General features: G+C 53.6%; 1 protein-coding gene across 1 annotated transcript in view; it reads left to right on the forward strand.

Moving 5' to 3' along the window:
- Positions 1-14,075, forward strand: part of NGFR (nerve growth factor receptor) — a 32,035-nt gene extending 17,960 nt beyond the window's left edge. Inside the window, exons 3-6 of the mRNA XM_065422765.1 lie at positions 907-1,266; positions 10,240-10,483; positions 13,198-13,358; positions 13,774-14,075. Of these exons, the coding sequence (XP_065278837.1) occupies positions 981-1,266; positions 10,240-10,483; positions 13,198-13,358; positions 13,774-14,075 (993 nt within the window). The 5' untranslated portion in view covers positions 907-980. The remainder of the gene's footprint in view (positions 1-906; positions 1,267-10,239; positions 10,484-13,197; positions 13,359-13,773) is intronic.
- The last annotated feature ends 3,553 nt before the right edge of the window (positions 14,076-17,628 follow it).

Genomic DNA, 17,628 nt, shown 5'->3' on the forward strand with positions numbered 1-17,628 from the left:
TTTAGTTTGTACAATGACCCATCCACTCCCAGTCTTTATTCAAGCCTAATTTAATGGTGTCCAGTTTGCAAATTAATTCCAATTCTGCAGTTTCTCGTTGGAGTCTGTTTTTGAAGTTTTTTTGTTGAAGAATTGCAACTTTCCCCACTAGGCTGCTGATTCAAATCCAGCCAGAGGGAATGGCTTGTTGAACAAGCCACTGGTCTCGGTCCAGTGCCCGCTGGACAAGGAGCTCTATCATCCCCTTAGCACCGATGAGCAGGCTGGGGAGTGAATGGGCCGTGGCGAGTTAGGAACCTCAATAGCTTTGAGGATCTGGGCCTGAGCTCCTGGAGAGAGGCAGGACAGTGTGGGGCCGTGATCTGGGGAGAGGGGACGTGGGCCTCCAGGGTTGTCAATCTGGCACCTTTCACCAGCCCTAAACACGCTTCCTAATAATAAAACCCGTAATTGCCTGGGTTTTTATAAGCTTGTGCTGCAGCTGCAGAGGGCTCTTGAATCTCCTCTTGTTCCAGTTGGGTAACAGCCACGTACAGCTAAAGAAGTTGCCTGTGCTAGGACACAACAGAGCCCCGAGTGTTTGTCCTGCCACAGCTCCTGCCTTGGGCCAGTTTGCCTTGCCACCGGTAGCTCCGTTTAGAGGGGGACTCGATATAGTTCTATAGGTCTGTGTAGGAGCAACGGTATCGTCTGGCTCTCCTGCAGGGCCGCACAGCTGTGGCAGAGGTGGAACCAGGAGCTTCCAGAGCTGCTACAGCTTGAGCTAAAACGCCAAGGCTGCCTAGTCAGGCCAGTAACAGACTCATATCCTCTGCGGATCAGCATAGGCCTGTACCACTCGCTCACCGGGGGGGTTACCCACACACTGATCTCTCGCTCACGCTCTCTCTCTCTGCTCCATTGCAGGCGTGACCTACTCGGACACCGTCAGTGCCACGGAGGCGTGCAAGCCGTGCACAGAGTGCGTGGGCCTGCAGAGCATGTCAGCTCCCTGCGTGGAGTCGGACGACGCCGTCTGCAAATGCATCTACGGCTACTACCAGGACGAGGGGAGCGGCCAATGCAAGGAATGTGACATCTGCGAGGTGGGCTACGGCCTGATGTTCCCGTGCGGGTACACTCAGAACACCGTCTGCGAGGAGTGCCCCGACGGGACCTTCTCCGATGAAGCCAACCACATGGACCCCTGCTTGCCCTGCACCATCTGTGAGGAGAACGAGATCTTGATCAAGGAGTGCACCCCGATATCCGATGCCAAGTGCAGAGGTAATGGGCCCCTGCGTCCCTGTGCTGTGGAGCGTGGATCATGGTAGTTCAAAGTAACACCTTAGGGCCAAATCCAGCCCCATTAAAGGCAATGGGAGTTTGGCCGTTAGCTTCCTTGGGCTCACGATTTGTCCCTTAGTGACTTTCAGGTCAAAAGGAATAAGTCACCCAGCACACCTTCCATTCCTACCTCTCAAAGCATTTTACCAAGGGTAGGTCAGGAGCATTAGCCTCACCTTACTGAAGGGAAAACTGAGGCACAAGGAGGGTGAAGGGATATGTTGATGGTCACACAATGAGCCAGTGTCAAAATTAGAAGGAGGCCCCAGGAGTCCTGGCGTTCAGTCCCCTGCTTTGATCACAATACCACTCAAACTGCTTAGAAAAGAACCCAGGAGTCCTGACTCCCAGTCCCAGCCCCCTAGACAATGTGGCCTCCCAGCAGACTGGGAACTTTACTTCTAAACCCCCCTCCCCACCTCTGCTCCCCACCTTTCTGGGACATAATGGTAAAGCAGGACGTGCAGGGTTTGATTGTTCCATATGGTTCTACCTGTCACTTCAGACAGATCTGGCTTCCCCAGCAATGTCGCCGTGCCAATATAGAAACAGCTCCCAGATGAGCAATGGAACCAGCCACAATGTTCTCTGACTCTGCCCCCACTGCACGGCCTTGGCAGCTATCCCTCCAAGTCAGAGAAAGCTCCGCCCGGCTAGCCCCCCTCATGCTCCCGCACCGAGCCCACCCCAGCTGCTTCCGCATCAGAGGCAGGGGAATGGGTGTACGGAAGTATGGAAATTCTTTGGCTGCCAATCTTTGTTCACCTGGGAGGTCCAGAGATTAGATCAGGGGAGTGTGAGCTTGGCCAACTCCCTTAGCAGCTTTGTGCCTCGGTTTCCCCTTGTGGATAAAGGGGATAATGGTGCTGCACCCAGCTGGTTACGGGGCTTTGGGATCTTCCAGTGAAAGACACTATAAATGCAAAGCATTATCTGTGTCCGCTATATCCCCGGGGCTGATACTGATCATCCATCAGCTTAATTCAGTGCTGAACATTATGATGAAAACTGCTACACATAGTAGAGAAAGCAGCATGGATCCTAGGCTGGGGCCACTGGAATGCCTGGGGTCCGAGTGTTGGTTCTGGACAATGGCTCTGCACACATCAGGGTAATAAAGCAGCAACCCCACGGCTAGCAGGGAAATTGGGGATGCAATACTGTCTCAGATGCAGCCCTGGGCATTTCAGGGGTTTGACGCTCAGTGGGCAGATTCCAGAAAAGCCAGCACATGTTCTGACCACGTGGCTTTGTGTCTGCTGCTTCCAGCTCTCACGTGGCTTGCAAACATCTGCCCTGCACTGGCGGCTGGTCTGGTGTGTTTCCAAGGGGTCTATGACTTCCCGGCAACGGCAGCATCTTGGCTCCAAGGTGAAGCCCGGCTCATGTGGGGAGGGATGTGCCCAGAGGCCTCTGCTGGCTGGGTTTAAAAATAATCGGCCTGCCTGGTAGTTACAGGAACCTGGAGCAAAGAGGAGACGTTTAATAGCTTCAGACGCTTTGTTTGTGGCAGTTGGAGCCTGGCAGTCCTGGCCTTCTGCAAAATGGAATTTGGCAGCCGCCGGGCCCCTAATGGGAATTAATTGAGGCGTTTAGTCGTTGCCAGGCCTGGGGGCTGCACTGCCCCAGGGGGAGCTAGTGTGCTACATTTTGGGGAGTGGGGGTGTGGAGTGGACACAGAACTTCTCTGTTTCCTGGGGCACAACGCCCAGGGACAACGTCTCCCTAAAATCCTACAGCATCTTGTTCAGGGCCTGCTGGCTCCAATGAGGCTCAGTGCCTGGCAGAACCGCGCCCGTTGGCACGCGGGATCAGTCACTGCTTCCTGAGGCTCCGCTGTGCCACCCCGCAGGAGGGATGTGGGGCCGGGCTGCATTTTGCTGGGGAATTGTGTTAAGAAGAGGGAAGTAAGGAAATCGGGAGCATGGGACAATGCTTCAATTCTCCCCTGGGATTATTGAGGAATCAAATCTCAGGACCAGGAAACAGGCCAGGGGGGGTGAGACAGAGCAAATCCACGCAGCCCTGCAGGGAATGGCAAGCTCTGGCCTGTTGGCTTCAGTCCCTCAGCTCCTTCACTACTTCTTCTAATGCCCGTGTTGAGTTCAGGTCCTGGCGCGTCACGTCAGTGGGATCCGGGATAGGGACTGAGCTCTGGGGGAAGGAATGAGCGCTCGGGGCCAGCTGGGGATCGGCTGTAATGTCAGCCTGGGACTTTGCCTCAGCCCCTCAAAGATATTTAAGCTCCTCACTTCCACCTAGGCACTCTGGGCAGAGAAGGGGTAGGCCTGGGCCTGGGAAGTTTATGGTCCGATGTAACCCACTGGTGAGTGTGAGCTACCAGTCCTGGGTCCCAGAAGAGGTGAGTCTGTTACAGCCCTAGCTAAGGCGCTTGGGCTTACACTACAGCAGCTTATGGTTTTTGGTTTGGTTTTTTTTAGCTCTGAAGGTTCCCGATTCAATCCCCCAGGGTGCCGGTCAACTAAAATTACATGCAAATTAGTACTGTAATGGTTTACACAAAATGTCACCCGTGTAGGGAAGGGATGCCATTTATCGGAGGAGCAACAATGCACATGATCTGATTCCCTTTGTTGTCATCTGGCAGTAACCTCCTGTTCCCCCAGGCTGAGTCCTCTGCCGCCCCAGCCATGCTGATGACACTTCACGGAGAGGCCCCGTTCCCCAGGGGATTTCCCAAAAGGGGCAGTCCTTTATTTAGAAAGCTCATTAGCAGACTGAATGGCACGCTGGGTTGGTGGCAGGGGTGGGGGAGGGCACCGGTTTCCTCCTTTGGTTGGAGACGTAGTTATGCTCCCTGCCCCGAGCACAGAAGTAGAGAAGAGACCATTGTGCCATGGGCGTCTCTGATTCACCGCTGCAAGGCAGGGGGAGTTCTGGGCAGCCCTTTCTGGCTGATCCCTTTACAGGGTTGAATAAATGGAGCCAGAAGTCAAGGCACAAAGGGCGGGCTTTGTTAGCAGGTTTTTATGCTCGGGGGCGCAAGGGGTGGGATCAGAGCCCAGCAGGAAATAGCCAGGAAGGCCTTCGTGGGATGCCACAGGAGGAGTCTGTTCCAGCCCAGCCGAGGGCAGTGTGCAGAGTAGGGAGGGCTGCCAGTTGCTACAAGCACTTCTTCTGAGCCAGGAGCAATCGCCAGCCTGAGAAACTACCTCTGGATCTGGGTTTGCTCTTGTGCCAGGCCCCGTGTGGTGCTCTACTTAGACAGTTCCTATGGCAAGGGTCGGTGCCTCGGCAGGCTCCATGGCCCTGCTTGCATCGTGGTTCACCCTTAGCTGGAGGGGATGGCAGAGGGGCCTGGGTGCGCATTCAGATGGGCAGGGTTTTTTTAAAGGTCCTGGAGCAAGGGTTCATCTGCAGTGTGTTTCTGACACGGCTCTCAGAGGACATTGTGGCGCGGGTGCACTCTGAGCTGGGCATGGCAGAGCAGGAACTCGGGCAGCTACCAGAAGGGGATTGCTGAGGTCTGTCCTGATTTAGAGCGCACGAGCAGCCTAGAGGAAAGATACCAAAGGTCTAGAGCCACAGGCAGCAGCATGGACCATTCCAACTGCTGGCACTAGAACCCCAGGCTGTAGCCTGGACCATTCCAACTGCTGGTGCTAGAACCCCAGGCTGCAGAATGGACCATTCCAACTGCTGGCGCTAGAACCCCAGGCTGCAGAATGGACCATTCCAACTGCTGGCGCTAGAACCCGAGGTGGCAGCATGGAACATTCCAACTGCTGATGCTTGAGCCCCAGACTGCAGTGTGGACCAATCCAATTGCTGGTGCTAGAATCCCGGGCCGCAGCATGGACCATTCCAACTGTTGGCCCTGGAACCCAAGGCTACAGTGGAATATTCCAACTGTTGGCCCTAGAACCCATAGCCTGCAGCATGGACTATTCCAAATGTCGGTGCTAGAGCTAGAAGGTGGATCGCTCCATCCTCGCGTAGCAGACAGCAAGGGCAGCATGAAAAGCCCAGGTCATCAGGCAATGGAGAAAGCAGCAGATTTGGGAGGATCGGTGGCACCAGGGAGAGTTAAAACAGAAGCCAAAGTGTCAGCTCAGCTGTCACGCTCCCCTGGCAATGGGACGCTGTAAGCCTCAGAGACTGTTTCTTGCAAGAGATTATAAAATCACAGGCCCGCAGGCATTGCCTTCGCCCCGTCCTGCTCGCCTCCCCTGCCACCTTTCATAACCTCCCCAGGACTGTTTTCTGCCTTTTCCCTGGCAACAAAGGGTTAGGACACTCCCTGCTTCACAGGTACAAGATGAGACACATTTTCTTTACCAGGCATGCCTAGGTGCGGTTCTTGGCTGAACACGGGGAACCAGCCAATAGGAAAATGTTTTCCTCCCCTCCAGAGCTGTCCCAGCAGGCTGACAGAGCAACGGGGCATGCATGGAGGACAGGAGCGTCTGGGCACAGATGGGAAGAGAACAAACTGGGAACGCTGCTGCTCACTGACTCTGAGTGAGCGTGCAGGCTACTCACTGTGTGACTCGTGCCAGTGAGCCGGAGGGAGGGGATCCAGGTGAAACAGGAACACCTCGATGTTAGCAAGGGATGACCCTAGCTCCATTGTGGACGCCATGCATGTTGCTGAGACAGGTGGCAGTCCTGTACACAGGTCTCACGCAGTAGCGTAGCTAGTGGGGTGCAGAGGAAGCAGCCGCTTCCCCTCAGCTTCTCGCGGGCGGCCCGGCTCCCCTTGCCTGGGGCTCCCCTCGCCCGCCGCGGGCACCTCCTCTACAGCACTGCCCGCCATGGGGCTGGGGCTCGGGCTCTCCCGGGGCTCTGCTCTGCACGCGCTCAGCACCCCCGGGGCTGCTCCTGCCTCCCCGGGCTGGCCCCAGATCCCCTCCCCCAGGGGGCTAGGGTCCTGCTGCGGCTTGCGCCCCTCTGCCTCCTCCGCGGGGCAGGCAGCCCCAGGGGGTTGAGGCCGTGCCACCCCTTCCCCAGCTTCCCCCTCCAGCAGCCCCCGCACCGCCCTGCCAGGCATGTTCAGCCCTCAGCCCCACTGGGTCCTGCCCTGCCGGCCCTCATGCAACCCGCCCTACCATGCAGGGGGCGGCCGCGGCCCGGGGGGACTGGGGGAGACGCAGCAAAGCCCCGCCCGGAGCTGGTGCAGGAGATGAGCGGGGCTCTCAGCCCAGGCTCCGGCATCAGCCTGCAGCGGGGAGCGGAGCCACCCCCCGCCGGCTCGGCTCAGCCCAGCCCGCTCTTAAAGGGACACGGACCCCACCGCGGCTCGGCCCGGCCTGGGGCACGTGGGGGTGTCACCTCACCCCCTGCCTGGGGGGCCCGGCGAGGGGGGTGCTCGGCACCGTAGCAGCGCAGAGGGGAGGCCAGCGCGGAGTGGACCCCATGAGGGCGGGGGGGGGGGGGGGTGCGGCGCGGCGCGGCCAGAGGAGCCAGCCAAAGAGGGGGGGGGGGGCGCGGAGCAGCCGGAGGAGGAGCCAAGGGGGGCGTGGCCAGAGGAGGAGCCGGGGGGGGCGCCTTTTTTATGTTTGCTCCCCCTGCTCTTAAAACCTGGCTACGCCACTGGTCTCACGGCAGATGTGTGTTTGCTGCGCCATAGCTGTGTCTGCAGGCTGGATAGCACAATATTCCCGTGTATTAAAATGAATGTGATGGTGAGCCCTAATTGAGGTTGGGGCCCCATTATGGTAGGCCCTGTACAGACCCAGAGTAAGAGCATCCTTGCCCTGATGAGCTAAGGGTCTGATCCGCAAAGGTATTTAGGCACCTAACTCCCATGGATTTCAGTGGGAGTTAAGCACAGAACAGCTTTGAGGCCTACAGCCTAAATCGCCAAGGAAGACAGAAGAAATGGTATTATCCCCATTGTACAGATGGGGAACTGAGGCACAGAGAGAGTGGCTCAAGTTCACACAGAACAGTCTGAGACAGGGGTAGGAACTGAACCCCTCTCTTAAGTCTTGGACCGCTGCCCACAAGCCCATCCTTCCTGTGCAGGATAAGGAGATATATATGCACAGTGCAGCACCCCGGCAACGCTGAGCTTCCGTTGCCTGGGTGGAGCTGATCCACCGAACAGCCCCTGAGGGTCGGTTACTGCTGCTGCGACGCAGCCGGGCTCCAGGCGGAAAGTAGGGCTGAGAGGAGGAACAGCAGAAAGAACATCTCTCCCCTCAGGCTCCGATCTAGTCAGATTTCATCAGCAAAGCGGGGTTGGGCCAGGCCAGCACTATGGTGAGAGATCTTGCAGGAAAAAACCTGGCCGTTCGTGATAATCACATGTGCTGTGGGCACATCTCCCAGGAGTAGGAGATGGGATGTTAACCAGTGTTCCGGCAAAACTCAAGTGGCACAGCAGTTTAATCTCCCACCATTGCAGGATTGCTCCTGACAATGTCTTCTAGTGAGTCATCCAGCCTAGATGTCAGTATCTCCAGGGATGGAGCTTCCATTGGAAGACTATCACACAGTCACATAGATCCCACTGTTGAGGGTGTTGCTCTTGATATTTATCCTGCACCATATTACTTTTTTTTTTTTTTTAACCATCCCGTTATTTCTAGTTACAACTTCTTGGACCATTCTCTTTGACCCTGAAATAGTTGTGGCTTTAGGTGGCCGGTCCCACCTTGGTTATTACTTATTCAAGAGAACTGTGTTTGGATGAGTACAATCTGACACCCTAAATTCCTTCTCTGTGTTCCCCTGGCAACGGGTATTCTTGGTTCCTCTCTTCCATAAATTGTAGGCCAGTATTGCTGTATGTAGCCAGCTCTGAGGAAGGGACTGAAGGGCAGGAACAAAATCCATTAGTGCCATAGATGATTTGTAAAAAGAATCCATTCTGAGAGATAATGTGAGGAAAATCGGCAGATCTGATTTTTATTCCCCGCTCTCCCACTTACCTGCTGGGTGATCTTTCGCACAGCACTTCCTCTTTCTCCTTTGGCATGTCTCTTTAGATTGTAAGCTCCTTGGGGCAGGGACTGTCTCTTATTAAGTGTCTGTGGACTGCCCCGTAATGGGGGGCTGTCACCTCGGGGCAACTGAAATACAAATAATAAGAACGGCCAGACTGGGTCAGACCAAAGGTCCATCTAACCCAGTATCCTGTCTACCGACAGTGGCCAATGCCAGGTGCCCCAGAGGGAATGAACAGAACAGGTGATCATCAAGTGATCCATCCCCTGTCACCCATTCCCAGCTCCTGACAAACAGAGGCTAGGGACACCATCCCTGCCCCTCCTGGCTAATAGCCACTGATGGACCTATCCTCTATGAATCTATCTAGTTCTTTTTTGAACCCTGTTATAGTCTTGGCCTTCAGAACATCCTCTGACAAGGAGTTCCACAGGTTGACTGTGCGTTGTGTGAAGAAATACTTCCTTTGGTTTGTTTTAAGCCTTCTGCCTATTCATTTCATTGGATAACCCCCTAGTTCTAAGCCTGAACCAAGGTTAATTTTAGGTGTGTTTGAGGTTGGAGCTGAACACTTTGCAGAAAAAGCTGCCTCATCTCCACCCCAGAGGAGGCTGCATTTCAGTGACGCGTGAACAGCTTCCCGGGTACATACAATACTGCAGTGGCCATTGGACGAACAGTGCTACATAGACTGTCTCTCATTCTTGCTAAGAATCTGCATTGCTGTGTGTGTTCCGTTAGTCATTGCAACTGTTTGCTGCTTCTTTGCATTCAGCCTTCCTCAGTGGTGACCCTTACCTATGAGGGAGGCCATCAGGTTACTGCAAACCGTGCTCAAATGATCACCACAGTTGCCTGCCCTGATTTTGATCTCTCCCCTGACCTGCTTCCCCCCTTGCATAGCCTCATCTATATGGTCTGCAGTCCCAAAAGCTCTGATTGTTGCTGTCTTTTCCTAGTACATCCAGGTGGGATGCATTTGCTCTGGTGCTGAGTGTACCAGGCTCCGGGTAGCCTAATAGCCATGCTGCGGATTTCCACGCGATGTTCCTAGACAACGGTGCTACAAAGGAGTGTGTTGCTTATTGATCTTCCCAGTCCAGAATCGCTCCCCGCACTGCAGACTGGGCTCCCGCTATCAGCCACTCCCAGTTTCCGTGCCGCCCATGGTATTTGGCAGTAGTGCTGCGTTTCTGAAACCCTTTGCCCTTTTCGATCTGGTTGGCGCTCCAGATTTCACGCCCTTTAGAGCGCGACAGGTCAAACCCCCGCGGTCCTTGAGCGTCAGGAAAAAAGCCTCCAATAAACAAAAACTGGCAAAGAGCAAAGGTCAAAGATGGTTCTGAGCTGGCTGGAGGCAGGATCAGCCATCCCAGGGTGGAGAAAGGGTATGGAAAAGATTCGGCTCTCTCTGGAATTACATGCCTGCATACAAAGGCTGCCACCTGCAGGGATATGTGACGCTGATGAGAAGGACTAATAAGAAAGAGTAATGGGAGGATCGGTAGATTAGTTACACAATGCGCAGCACATGATAACCAAAGCACCACCAAGGGTGCGCTATGTTTAGGGTTGGCAGACAGTGGTTAGAGATGAGTTCAGGCTGCAGAATTCAGGGGTGTTAGGCAGTGGGCTTCTCGTGTGAGCCCACCTCTGCCAGGAAGTCCCGACAGTCTTTGGGCAGGTTTAGTTACACCGGAGATAAAAGGCTCCTCTCGCCCTGAGCCCCAGCAAAGAGAGTCAACGGTGGGGATTGTGCAGTACCTGGTTTCATAGCTCACCCGTCCATGATGGCTAACACTGTTAAGGGCTCCAGAGGGGTGTGTCTGTGTGAGAAGGGGGTGGGGCCGCAGCTTGGCTCCTCCCCCTGGGTGTCAGCAGAGCTTCATTGGGAGAGTGCTGGCCTCGCCTCCCCCTTCCCTGCGGTGCCATTACTGAGTGCTAGAGAGGAGAAAAGGAGGCGGGGTGAATTGCTAACTCCATTTTTATTCCCCTTGGCAGATCTTCACCCGCGCTGGACGCCTCGGACCCCGACCCTGATGGGGTCTGACAGCCCCATGCCTTTCACCAAAGACCCGTACGATACCGAAGGCATCGCCAGCACCCTCGCAGATACAGTCACCACCGTCCTGGGTAGCTCCCAGCCAGTCGTGAGCCGCGGCACTGCCGATAACCTCATCCCTGTCTACTGCTCCATCCTGGCAGCCGTGGTGGTGGGGCTAGTGGCCTACATTGCTTTCAAAAGGTAGGCAGGGGCCAATGCCCTGGGGGATTCTAGGAACGGAGGGAGAGATCCAGGAGTGGGGAAGGCTGCCGGCCTCAGACTGAGACCCAGGGCCGTTACTGCTTCATCGGGCAGCTTTCTCTAGCAGCACCTGATCGTCTTGGGACCTGTGGTGATAATGGGTCCGATTTGGAGTTTTACACAGATTTACACTTCGCACTGGTGCAAATGACAGCACCGGAGGGGCACCTATGGGAGTTGGGCACTCGTCTCCTATGGAAGGCCAAGGGGAGTTGGGCACTCACCTGCCCTGCAGTGCAGAGCAATGGAGAATGGGGCCCTATGGGTCTCTCTCGCCTATCCTGCTCTTTCTTTAGCTCGCTCATTTCCCTTGGGGGGGTGCTTGTAATTCCGAGACATTCTGCAACGCCGTCACTTTCAGTGTCTTGCACCCTCTCACCCCCTTTGTGCACCTGGTGCCTATGCAGGTCGCAGCTGGTTCAGTGTTTGCACAGAGGGCTATGATTTCTCCACATACCCACGCACTAGAAATAATCCCTAATCGCTGTGCTTCCTAGGGAGGAGGCTGAATTCTCTGCTAAGGAAACTCCCACTGACTAATCAGTGATGCCAGCAGAGGTGCATCTATACCCCCCCCAAGACATTCCCATGTGCGCACCCACAAGCATGTTCACACATGCACACCACACAGTTTACATGTGCATATTCTCACCCAACTACCTGTGTGCACTGAGTCACTAAATTCACCTTCAGTTGCCTGTGCGCACACAATCCCATGTGCTTTTGCATTTCGCTCAGTGCAGTGATTCACACGCACACACCCACACGCTGTTTCACAGGCATTTCCAGGTGCACACACCAAAGCATATCAACACATGCATTTACATGCGTGCACGCACGGTTTAACATGCATGTATATGAGCACACACAATCACAGATGTATTATGGATCAAAATGCAGCCATTTGATTAGCCCTACACTCGCGGTCCATTATTAAAAACATTCAAGAGATCAAAGCATAGAAGCGTAGGACTGGAAGGGACCTCAAGAGGTCTTCTAGTCCAGTCCCCTGCACTCAAGGCAGGACAACCTTATGACCAACCTCAGCGAAGTTTATTGTCTAAAGACAAAATAGTACAATACGAAAAGGATGTTATGTACTGCTCCCTATTTTTATCGTAGACCCATTTACAAGATAAAAGCATGCAATATGACACCCAAGACTAACATTCACCCATTAGCTTTTTTACCTTTTTTTGTCCTGGTACCAGGGTGTGCCCCTTAGCTCCTTTTGAACAAAGCACTCCACGCCACGCCACGAAGACGTTCTCCGCGTTGTACCAGAGCAGGACACTCGTATCTCTTGATTTTGACAGGATTTATATTGGCTAATGCTAAATGCCGTATCTAGCGTTGCAAGGTATTGTGGGAGGTATCACTCTTAATGTAAGTGGGCAAGCGTGACCCTAATACAATGTAGTGCCAACATTCATATATAATGTAATGTATATACTGTTAATATGGTGGGTACTACATCATAATATCCTGTGCAATACATATAACATATACATTGGCTAACAGTATGCACACACTCCCATATGTGCACAGACTCTGGTGCATAAAGGCATGCAGGTGGCACAGGCTGGTTTTCATGTCCGTTTAAAAAAATATTTGTATGTCTAAAGGAAAGTTTATGTTTACACGAAACTCAGGTCTCTGGTGGTGCAAATTGGCACTGAATTCAGTGGAGCGCTGCCCGTTTACACTGTTGGAGAGCTTGGCCCATAGACAGTAGGAGCAATGCAGTGATTCTCCCCTGAAGGACTAATCATAGAATCATAGAATATCAGGTTTGGAAGGGACCTCAGGAGGTATCTAGTCCAACCCCCTGCTCAAAGCAGGACCAATCCCCTTCTGGCTCCAATCTTTTTTAGTCAGCCTGGCTAAACCTAGGCCCCCAAGCAAACTAAACCAATCCTGTCCTAATCACAGTGATCTCATGCAGCCTGACTCAGTGGCCGCATTCACCTCTGTAACACTACTGATTTCAGCGGAAGAGCTAGACTTGGGCTATGCTTAAAACTTGAGTCGACCTAGCTACATCACTCAGAGCTATGAAACATTTTGCGCCCTGTGCGACGTAGCGTAGACTGTAGCTGCAGATAGGTTGGCAGAAGAATTCTTCCGTTGACCTCAGTACCACCTCTCGGAGAGGTGTATTAACTGCATCGTCGGAAAAACCCGCATGGGAAGTGTCTACACTATCGCGTAGGAAGCGTCTACACTATGGCGCTACAGCTGCAGGACTATCACTGTGCCGCTGGAGTGTAGACATACCCTTGCTCCTCATTTATTCCTAGCTGAGACTTAGACAGCAAGCCCTTTGAGGCAAGGAGAGTCTCTTTGTTCTGGGATTGTACAGCGCCTAGCACCCTGTGGGGGTCTTGCTCCTAGGTGTTACTGCAATACATCATAGTAATCAGTAGCAGGATGCTGGAGCCTGGATCTCTAAGGCCAGCGGGTCTGGCTCTCTGCTGCTTTGCCCTCGTATCAACATTTATACCAGCACTGCAAAGGAAGACTGGGCACAAAGGGGCAGGACAGGGAGAATGAGGCTCTGTGACTCTGGCTGACTTACAATAAGATCCAGGTAAGAGGCTGGCCGATGTGGCTGGATCGGCTGTTTCATTCCTCTTCGCTGGTCCCTTCTGCAGGTGGAATAGCTGCAAACAGAACAAACAGGGCGCCAACAACCGCCCTGTCAACCAGACCCCCTCTCCGGAAGGAGAGAAGCTTCACAGCGACAGCGGGATCTCCGTGGACAGCCAGAGCCTTCACGACCAACAGCCACCAACACAGACCGCACAGGTGCAGGGTAAGGTTTATCCACCAAGCTGCGCTAGGGTGGGCCCGGGGCTGGGAGGAGTCTGGGGAGCACTGGTGGAGCTGGGAGGATCAGACATGGTATGGCAGGGAAGGGGAGCTGCGGGTCAGGATCGGGGTAGGAGTGGCTGGACAGGGGTTGCAGACTGGGACAGAGGGGCAGTGGGGAGCCCAGGACTGAAACAGTGGGGTGATGCTGCAAGTCCAGACTGGGGAAATGATACACAGCAGGGTACAGGTCATAGGCATCCCCCGGTTTGCCTTGGGAAATCTCCCAGTGTGTACGAAGCACCAAGCTGCCCGCCCCCGATCCTGGTGCTCTCCTGGGCTTCCTGACCCCTTCTGGTTCAGTTTCACCTCCCAAAGGCCGTAGTGACCCTGCTCTGTTCCTCCCCTTCCCTGCACAGCTCTGAAAGGAGACGGGAACCTCTACACCAGCCTGCCGCCTAACAAGCAAGAGGAGGTGGAGAAGCTGCTGAACAGTTCCCCGGAGGACACCTGGCGCCACCTGGCGGGGGAGCTGGGCTACAAGGAGGATCACATAGACTCCTTCACGCAGGAGGAGTGCCCTGTCCGGGCCCTGCTCTCCGACTGGTCCAGCAAGGACAGCGCCACCATGGACGCCCTTTATGCCGCCCTGCGCCGAATCCAGCGGGGAGACATTGTGGAGAGCTTGTACAGCGAGTCGACCGCCACGTCGCCGGTGTGAAGGGTGGGGCGGGAGAGGCACTCCCCAGCCAGCCCCTCTGCGACCCCACGGAGATACCAGCCGGCGAGAAGATGTGAAGGAAATGGGGTTCCCACCCGGGCCCCCTGCTATTTACGAACAATCCCGTATGCACTGACCTCTTATTTTCAGTATTGTCCCCTTTTTTCTATCCCCCTTTCCCCTGGCGGACTGGCCGATGCTAAAGCAGAAGGGATATAGCCAAGGCCACCAGAGGCTGTGGCCTCCCTCAGTCTTGCTGGGACCTAGGAGCGCTTGACGGCTTCGGCGCATCCGGTGTGAGCAGAACAATCTCTTGTGCACGCCCCGCCTCCCTGAACCCCAACAACACGTCTCCGGTAGCTGCAACAATGACCGCGTTTGCTCTCGCTCAGGTCTCTCCTCTTTCTTTCTCTGTCTGCTTCGTTCCCCCTCTTCCACTCCCCCTCTGAGGCTCTTCCTCTGCCCCCCACAATATCCACCCCCTTCTGTTTGCCCCAGATCACCAGTTGCTCTGGTTTGAATTGCATCTCCCAAGCCAGGAAGGACGGACCCGGCTGAATTCAGAGAGAACTGGGTGGATTTCAGGGCTAACATTTGAGTGAAGATGTTATTAACAGGGAATTGGGATGGAGGGTGGGGAGCAGAGGGATATAATTAGAAAGAGCTACCCAAGGATGCAGCATGGGGAAAAAAGGGCTCCGTCTATAGAAACACACATTTGTGCCTCTGCACTGTCCTTGGGAGTGGTGAGGGGGGAGAGGACTGTTTCTAGCAGGCAAAATCTACACTGTGAATCATGAAACATACAGCGTGCGTGTTGGCGAGAGATCCACATGCCTCCATGACACGCACATTCCTCAGGCTTGGAAGAGTTTGCCTTGGTCATTAGCAGCCAGGCTGCCTGACATGTTAAGAAACAATCTAGTTACCTAAGGAATAATGTCGTTTGCCCGTCTCGGGTGCTCGGCGGTCAATCGCCAGCACCTTCCCAGGCGCTGATCGCGCCTGGGCAGACATCACCCTTGTTAGAGCCCCCAAATTCCAGTGGAGAATAGCAACCCGCTAACGGTGCCTGGGAAAGCAGAAAACAATTGCTATCCGTCACACTGCAGGTCAGCCAACAATCGCTGTGCGGCCATGGAGAGCTGGAGCAGCTGCTGTCATCCCAGACCTCTCACATATTGTACTGGTGAGACACTAGGAGACAGGCTCTGTGCCCTTCCTCAGACCAGTGATCCACCCACTGTGGGCTACAACGTAATCACGCTGCTGCTTTAGCGGCCGACGAGCAAGGGGAAAGTGGGGATGGGCGACGTTAGTGATGGAGTCGATTCTATTCTATATGGGTTCCTAGACCATGATCATTACCATAGTAGCTGAGCTGGTACGGATGAGGCTCGAAAGGGTCGGAGGGTGATTTGGAAAAGCGCCCAGAAGCTCGGCTGTCTTCGCTGTATTATCTGAACCTCTCGGTCTCTGCAAAGCTGGAAACATCCCAAGTACAGGCTCCTTTGGGTATGTTGAGGCTTCCAAGGAAGACCCAGGAGGTAGAGAGGCAGCTGCAGCAACCTTTCTAAAGGAACAGGGGGTCAGGGAGTGTGTTCGATGGAGTTTTTCCCAGGCTCGGAAATGGATTTGGGTGAAAGGGGGTGTTGGGGGAGGGGGTGGATCTTGCTCCTTCCAAACCAGCTGGGCCCAATCCTCAGTTAGAAGTTCCTTCTTTGAAGAAGACACTAGAAAAGCACCAAATCATAGGACTCAGCTGTTTCCCACCCATTGGCGGAAGCTACCAGTTCCTGGCACTCCAGATATGTATTCCTAGGAGAGGGGAGTTCTAATGGAGCCCAGGGTCGCTGACAGCCAAGTGGTATGAGTGGCTTAGCCCTGTCCGTAGGGCTCCCTTTCATATAAAGCTCCTGATGGGAAGGGTGACTTGAAAATGCCTTTCCTTCACCACAAGGGCTCCCACACCTGCCGACAGCCATCAGGAAGTCAAGGGAACTATGCAAAGTGCTCTAGCCCTTAAGAGGCTCAGGAGACCTCTCCCAGAACTGCGGCACATCCCTGCTTTGCAAGCTTTCTCCTCCTTGCCCGAGTGGAAGTTCTACCTCCTGGACCCATCGGATTCCTAGTATGGCTGGTATGTGACGGGAAATGACAGCACAGGAGCGATAATAATATACAGGACAGTACTGGTGATCATACCTCACTCCAGATTTGGGTGGATGACTCCTGGACTGCAGCATTCCAGCATCTGCAGACCGAGCCACAGTAAAGTTTCTCGGGGGGTGCCCAGCAGCTACAAATGAGGAGTCCCTGCAAGAGGCCCCAAGGTGGAAGAACCGTCTGTGGAGCCAGGAGGCAGGAAAATACAGAATGTGAATGTTATTGTAGAACTTGCATCTGTTGTAATCAGCCCAACCAGAGAGGAACGGTTACTTACACTTCAGAGCACACCTGGGAGCGTTAGAAGCTGGAGACGGGAGGTCGTTCTTGGGTTGGCTCCTTTTGAGGGACCAATAACTGGTAGCAAAAGTTTTGATGACTTCGAAGATTGTTTCACAGCACTTTGATCTTCGGAGAGGGCCAGATTCTCTTTGCTCCCACTGAATAGCTCCTTGCTTCCCCAGGAACCCCCTGATGATGAAGACTCATTGAATAAGGGGCTATTCAAACCCAGCTGGCCAGGGAATGATTTTCCCATCCCATGAAAGTTTTCAAGTTATTGAAACATTTTCTCATCCCAAATTGAGAGGAAAAGTCTAAATGGCAATGTTTTTCGCACATCAAAAAATCTGGCAAAAGAAATTCAGATCAGGTCAAAATATTTCGTTTCAATAATTTTGAAGCATGTTGTTTTAATTTTGACCATTTTAAGGGTTTTTTTGGGGGGGGTTACTAGAATTAGCTTAAATTTTTAAGCGAAAAGCCACTTTGAACAGGAAAACTATGATTTTTCATGTAGAAAATGTCAAAATAAAACATTGATGATTTTGGAAAAAAAACAAACCCCCCAAATGTTGGGTAGAAAACTTTTGTCGAAACTGACCCTTTTCTGCAAAAAAAAAAGTTTCAATTTCAAAGAATCAGCATTTTGCAATGGACAAAAATGTTTCTTTGGAAAATTCCTGACCAGCTCTTCTATCCAATGCAAGTAAGAATCCAGCCCCAAATGTCTCCAGTTCTAGAATATTACCCTGCTTCTGCCCTCACAACATAGGATCAAATCTCATTTGATTGGTGGCTAGTGAAGAACTGTAGCAGAACTGGGGTGGGGGGAGCCCCTCACCCTTCCTCCTTTTAGACCTCTGGTCTGGCATCTTCCTCCAGACCTCAAGCCAGCAAGTCCATGTCGTATATCCGACCTGAGCTGCTAATTCATTAACAGCCTGACTCTAGCCTCCTTGCTCAGACAGCATTGCCTTGGAAAGTAGTGGGCGCACTGTCGGAGGAAGGAGTTCGTGTTCAGGGCCTGCAGTAGCCGCGTTTTGGTGATGTTCATAATTTCACAGACGAAATGAAGTCTATGGGCCACGTTCATCTCTGCTCCAAA

The sequence above is a fragment of the Emys orbicularis genome, chromosome 25 (genome assembly GCF_028017835.1).
Source record: "Emys orbicularis isolate rEmyOrb1 chromosome 25, rEmyOrb1.hap1, whole genome shotgun sequence".
Lineage (NCBI taxonomy): Eukaryota > Metazoa > Chordata > Testudines > Emydidae > Emys > Emys orbicularis.